The sequence below is a fragment of the Solanum verrucosum genome, unplaced genomic scaffold (genome assembly GCF_900185275.1).
Source record: "Solanum verrucosum unplaced genomic scaffold, falcon-dt-bn FXZP01000252.1, whole genome shotgun sequence".
Classification (NCBI taxonomy): Eukaryota; Viridiplantae; Streptophyta; class Magnoliopsida; order Solanales; family Solanaceae; genus Solanum; species Solanum verrucosum.
This window is the reverse complement of record NW_026019988.1, coordinates 1,464,940-1,471,675: the sequence shown is the minus strand read 5'-3', so window position 1 is coordinate 1,471,675 and position 6,736 is coordinate 1,464,940. Positions and strand designations below refer to the sequence as shown.

The 6,736-nt window shown below is 35.5% G+C and overlaps 1 protein-coding gene across 1 annotated transcript; it reads right to left on the bottom strand.

Annotated features, from left to right (window-relative positions):
• Positions 1–899: 899 nt before the first annotated feature.
• LOC125818778 (uncharacterized) lies at positions 900–5,862 on the bottom strand. Its single transcript, XM_049498292.1, has 3 exons — positions 5,657–5,862; positions 2,729–3,181; positions 900–1,661 (listed from the first exon to the last, which is right to left on the bottom strand). The coding sequence occupies exons 1-3, from the start codon at positions 5,768–5,770 to the stop codon at positions 996–998; spliced, it is 1,233 nt and encodes a 410-aa protein (XP_049354249.1). The 5' UTR covers positions 5,771–5,862; the 3' UTR covers positions 900–995.
• Positions 5,863–6,736: the final 874 nt, after the last annotated feature.

The following is a 6,736-nucleotide window of genomic DNA, read 5'->3' as shown; positions in this document are numbered from 1 at the left end:
CCAAAAATTTTACCAAGTGGGTTCAACATATTAAAAAAAATGAAGCAGTACTAAAATGTTGTGGGTGGGAATCGTACACGCGATGCATCAGTCAAATTGTAACCACTTTGCCGCTGGGCTGCGTGTTACTATTGGTTTAAGTGGGGTCAAATTAATTATATACAGTGTTTTGTTTCAAAAAATAGATTGAATATATATGTATATACAATGTATTTTTTCGACGAAGTGTGTTCATATGAACCCACTTGCAACAAGGTAGGTCCGCCCCTGCCCTCCTTTCCTCGTTTCATTATTGTTTCATTTGCTTTGTATCTTGCTATTTGATTGTTATATTTTTCTTGCAATCCTACTTCAACAACATCACTTTTGAGCTGAGGATCTATAAAAAATAGCCTCTCTAGTCTCTACCCCTTAACACTCCTATTAAATAGAATTTAAAAAGTTGACTACAATTTCACATGATAAATATTTCAGATTATTTATTAATTTAAACAACACAAATCATACAGTGATTCTTTATATCTTCTCTGTAATGTAACACTCACAAAACACTTCTCAGAAAAAATTGACTAAACACTAAAGTCATAAACTATTTATCTAATCAATAACATATTAAGTATAATCTCACAAATGAAGTCCGGAGAGAATTTAACGTCCACGAACATTATCCTTACCTTTGTCAACAAAAGTGTTTCTCAAATCATTTAGCCAATGATAAACTGCTATGTTCACAAAATACATTTTCCTGAAACTTCACTTTGACCAAAAAAATGTTCTTCTAAAAGATTGGTCAAACAGTTTATATAGGAGAGAACAAAGCTTAATCCTATTAACTGCTTGGACTAAAATTTGTTACTAAAGTGAATACTGTTTCTCTTCTTTTCTATTTTGTGTGGGAGTTACTAAAGGGTATCTCTATTATAAGGGGAGAGTGAGATTGTTCACGGGAGTGTTTTTTTATGTCCAGCCGTGGTGTCTGAGCTAGCTTGCACACTTCACAAGGACCAACTAGTGCGGAATATCAATGCAGGAAACTGAGTGGCTCCTTCATCCATCACATAGAGTAGACCTGGTTGCAACTTGCACTTCTTTCCTACGTTGAAATTGAGAAAGCTTTCAACTTGAAAACGGTTCCACTTTCTTGGACCTCGTAGCAAACCACCAAGGCTCAAACCCCATCCAAAATCATCCTCAGAGGTATCAGACATGGTAACTGCCCACTTCAAATATTCGGGACTTGCTATATTTGTCTCTACCCAGCCACCAATTTTTGTACTTTCATCAAGTTCTGACTCTAGGGTCATGGCAAGTGGCCCATCTAAGAAGCAGTTTTCCACCAAGGACGCTTGAGGATGCCCTGACTGTTGTAAAAAACTAAAAGGCAACGACATAGCTGCAAGTCTAGGCTGTTGACGTGACAGATTGGCCATTTTGTGTATGCCCAAGATTGATAGTTTTGTATTGCTTGAAAGATGGCAAACAACTTGACCAAAAGTGCCAAAACAATACAAAACACTACCAGAGTGTGGCGGCAATGCAGAGACAAACTGAGCCAAGCAGGCAACAATTTTTGATTTTTTAACCATCACAGCGATTCCACTACCATTTAGTTGATTCAGCAGGGGCGGCCCAAAAGATGAATAGTCAGTCAGCCCCCTTTCCTGCAAAAATTCCCCAAAAAAAATGTTATTCTAGGCTACACATTAAGGCAACTAAAAATGATGTAATATAACAAGTAGATACAATATGCAACATCTGCAACAACCAACTAATGACTCCCCATGGGATCTTCCTTGTCAGATTACTTGCCTTGCTTTTACATGAAGCTACATAGAAAGACAACTGAAAGATGTAATATAACAAGTAAATACACTATGCAACAAGCCAACAACCATGTAATGACCTCCCCCCACCCCCCCCCAACAGAATCTTCCTTGTCAACCTGTTGATATCTTTTTTTTGATAAAGTTAAAGTTGTATTCTTCAGCATTAAGGGTATGCTGGCTACCTCCAAAAAGTTACAAGCTAAATCCATAATCACATAGACCCTAGGAAATCTACCAACTGTTCTACTTCTTCTATACCATCTTCTTTACACCAAAAAAACATGTTAATGCATTTTTCTTTAACTTTCTGAATAGTGTTAGTAATATTCTCATGACACCTAAGGTTTCTTTCTCTCCAAATAGCCCACCAGACACAAGTAGGTACTATAGACCACCATCTTTTTTGGGTCTTGCTCCCCCCTCTCCTCATCCAGCAGCTCAAAAGGTCAGTAGTATGTTCTGGCATCGCCCAGGGCTCTTGAGAAATGCTGAGAACCATGTGCCTCTTTTCTTGAGTTTTTCCTGAGTGAGACATGCCCTTCTGGTGACCAACCAGGCGAAGCATTTCACCTTGGTTGGGGTGTTGCCCTTCCATATTTGTTTCCATGGACCAAGCATTTCACCTGTAGATTTCTTGTCATTACTCAATCCTAATAAGTGCGAGAACTTTTGCACCACAGATCAGCAACTCGATATTTTCTTTTGGTTTTGGTGAGTACATCTGCAACTTCATTTTACAGGAATTTTGACCTAACCTTTTTTGGGAGGCTGGTAACAAAACTTTTGACCTTATTACTTTTGCAACTTCTTGCTGATACTGACAATACCAAAAAGAATCGAACATGGAATTGATAACTATGATCACAAATCAGAAAGCACATTCAGTATTCAGAAGCATTTACCTCACGTAAACTTGTAGGTACTGCAACATCTCTGCATCGACCACCGACTGGAATGGCAACTGCAGAACACCAATCACTGATATTTGCTGCATAAAGAACTTTTGCTAAGGAAAGTGGACTACCCAGGATACTCTTTTGGCCTCTTTCGCTGCCAACAAACTCTGCTACAAGTGTATCCTTTTCACGGATAGTTGTTTCAAAAGTCAGCCTAGAATCAATACCAGTCCTAATTGCTCTTTCAATTGCATTGCACTTGGATTCATCAATGGTACCGATCATCAACAGTGCACCCACAACATCAAATTCTCCCCTTACGTGAGGGCTAGTTTCTTGGAATGGACTTCCTTTAGAAGATTTATAGAATGCAAGCGCTCGCTCCAACTTCTCTTGTCTGTCTCTTAGCTTCATAATATCTGAAAAAGATTCTCGCTGCAATCTCTTCAAGATCTCAATCTGTAAATGATATTATTGGAAGAGTTGTAAAGCACCATCATACAGGCTGTTGCTACATAAGAATTAGCAAATATGTCAAACTAAAGCTTGCCGAGGGGAGTGGAGTTGGGAAACAGTGATATCCTACAGCTAATGAGAGTAACAAATCCCAACCGAACTATGTCAAAATAAATCTGAATAAGTATCTTTTTTTTTCTTTCGATAAGCAAAAGGATCGTTAAAAGAGACTTTTCTCTTACATATGGATAACTCTGTAGTCAATATTATTTCCTGGGAAGCCACATATCATACAGGCATCGTCATACAGCAGACAGTAAACATAAAAGACTTAAGGGTACACAGACAGAGCCTTCTCATACTTAAGAGACCCATCAGAGTAAAGCAGAGCCCAATAACAAAGCTTGTGGTAACTGGTAAAGTAAGAATTTGACTGCTCAAGCTCTGAGTACTTCCTAATGACACTGTTCCGCAGTTGAACGTTGCATGACAGGTAACCGATATACCCACTTTAGATCAATAGTACAAAAGTAGGTATGCGTACAATCTCACCTTCCCCTGACCTTCTAAAAAGAGCCAAAACTACCATTCTCACATAAGAAATAACATTTTCATAACTTTAACTGTTCTCCCTTTAGATATTCATTTGCTTCAAATAAGATTCACATGAAGGAGTAGCTATTATCTTGAAGAAATGTTCAATATCATACTTGCTTGGATCCCTCACTCTGTATAACTCTTACTGCACATTCTTTTAGGATCCTAAGTTGGGAAAATTTGAATATAATAGATATTGATCCAATGGTGTTCTCTTTTTCTCAATACATCTATCAAACCTGTCCCAATAAGGTGTCCTAGAAGTCCAAGAGCCATTTTAACAATTTTCTCTTATGACTGTGAACTTCACAAGGAGCCAGCCTTTTGGGCCAACAACATAGCCTTCTAAACTCAGGGATGATGGATTTTCCCCTCTAGTCTCTATCCTTCTCAACTTAATTACAGGACTTAGTAGTTAGTTCACTTGGCACAGGACTCGAATCTGTGACCTAAGAACAAGTCCCTCAACCTTCCTCTTTTTAACAATCTAGGGAATCAAGGTTCCAATCCTAATCATAACATATGCAAAACTATGTAAATTCTTTCCATCAACCTAAATGTTTGGGGACAAAGCTTATCAATACCATTGTTAGTCAAGGAACCTCTAAATACCATTGTTAAAAGAAACAAAAACAAAAAGAACATCTAGTGTCCATCACAACAGAGATGTAACCTCATAATATCCAAATACCAAAAAACCGATAAAGCCCATAGAAGTAATCCATTCCGCTGAACAAAACCAGCATAGCATAAGTCTCTTTCTACTTTCTTTACTCATATTCTATAGGTCAATTGGCTTCAACAGGTGAAAAAAAATCAAAATTATCAAACTACTACTTGAAAACAAACGAAATGAAACTTAAATAACCTTAATGAGACACCACAATGTTACTACTTAACAACGCATACTAGAGCAAATAGGTTTTTATATAATGACTGGCAATCAGCTTGCATAGGGAAAAAATGAAATGTATCCGAACTAATACTTGAAAACAACAACAACATACCCAGTGTAATCACACGATTGGGATCTAGGGAGGGTAGAGTATACACAGCTTACGCCTCCCTTGGGGAAAGGCTGTTTCCTATAGACCCCCGGTTTGAATAAAACATATCAAATTAGTTATCAAAAGGAAATACAGCAGTGAGGAAGCCAAGTCAAAAATACAGGAGAACAAAACAATAGAAACAACAAATAGATAGCCGAAGCAAAGGAAATAACAAGTAATAATCAAATCGAAAAATAAGATAGTATGAGAGTAATAATAATAAACATATAAGAAAAACTAGAAAACTCTCAACTACCTACTAAACTTCCACCCTAATTTTCAACCTCCAAATTAAATAAAATTAAACAACCATAATGAGACACCAATATTTTACTTTTAACAATGCATGCTAGGAACAAATGGGTCTCTATATTATCTCTTTTGATAATCGTAGTGTCCATGTCAACTTTCAAGCATCTCAACTAATTCTACAAGATACCTAATACCTCACACAAGCAACAAACACCAGGTAACTCTATGACTAAGACAGATAGCAAGAAATCACTAGTGTTTTTGTCTAACAACTCACACAAGCAACAAGCATCAAGTAAATTTGTCCATCAAAGATAGAACAGATAACAAGAAATCAGTAATGTTTTTGTAAACAACTCATACAAGCAACAAGCATCAGGTAACTCTATCCATCAAAGCTAGAACAGATAACAAGAAATCACTAGCGTCTTTGTCTAACAACACACACAAGCAACAAGCACCATGTAACTTTATCCACCAAGACTAAAACAAATAGCAAGAAATCACTAGTGTTCATTGACAGCTGGGCCACATTGTAGGCCAAAATTTACCGGAAAAAGAAAATACAGAGTTAATTTACCGGATTGCGGCGATTGGAAACTTCGCGGTTGCGGAACACGACGGAAGCGAAATCCTGCGTAGATTTTGCAAAGGATTTTAACTTGTCTACAACTGAAACAGCTGCTGCTTCCATTTTTGAAAACCTATGTATGAATCAGAAGAAAAAAAAAGCTTCGATGAATTGTGTTAATGGCGTTTCAACAATGGAATTTCACTTTTCTCTACCCTGCCGCCATAACTGTGTAGTACAAGTTTGTTATAGGGAAGATGGAAATGAAAATTGCTATATATATAATTTAATTTAGATATATTGCGATATTTTAAAATCAAGAAATTAATTATGTTAACTTATTATTATGTTTTTAAAAATATATATTGAAAAATAAATTATTTTTATAATTTTAGTGATTTCTACATATATAATATACGTTGTGTCGGAACTTAAAAAGTGTTTGACATGAACGAGACACTTTATTATTAATTTTCTAATATTTTATACCAAATAATATTTAATAACTCAATTTGATTGGTCCGATTAATTATTTTATAATCACTTTATCCATTTTCTCATTTCTTTCCCTTGTTTTGAAAAATAAAATGGAGGTGAAGAAGAAAAAATAGGATATAAAATTACAAGATGAAAATTGAGTTATGGCCCTCAATTTAAAATAAACAATCAATTAATAGCTCTCTTGAGCAATAATATTTGTCCACTATTGATTTTACACATTTCTTAAAAAATTATAAATAGAAGGATAATACTATATCACCATTTGAATATATTTCTTCTGTCCTTGATTATTTGTCCACTTTTTCTTCTTTAGTTGTCCTTAACTACTTGTTCATTTTGATAAATCAAGAAAAAACAATATTTTTTACCTATTATACCCTCAATTAATTACTTTGAAAAAGGTAAAATTTCTTGAAAATCTTAAGTTTTTAATTTATTCGCTTCATAATTATTAGAGGTGAAATGGTAAACTCACTATGTCAATAATTGTTTTCTAAATAGGTGTGTCAATTCAAAAGTAGACAAATATTTAGGGATAGAGGGAGTAATAAATACAATGTCTTGAAAAATATAATAGAGAAATGACTA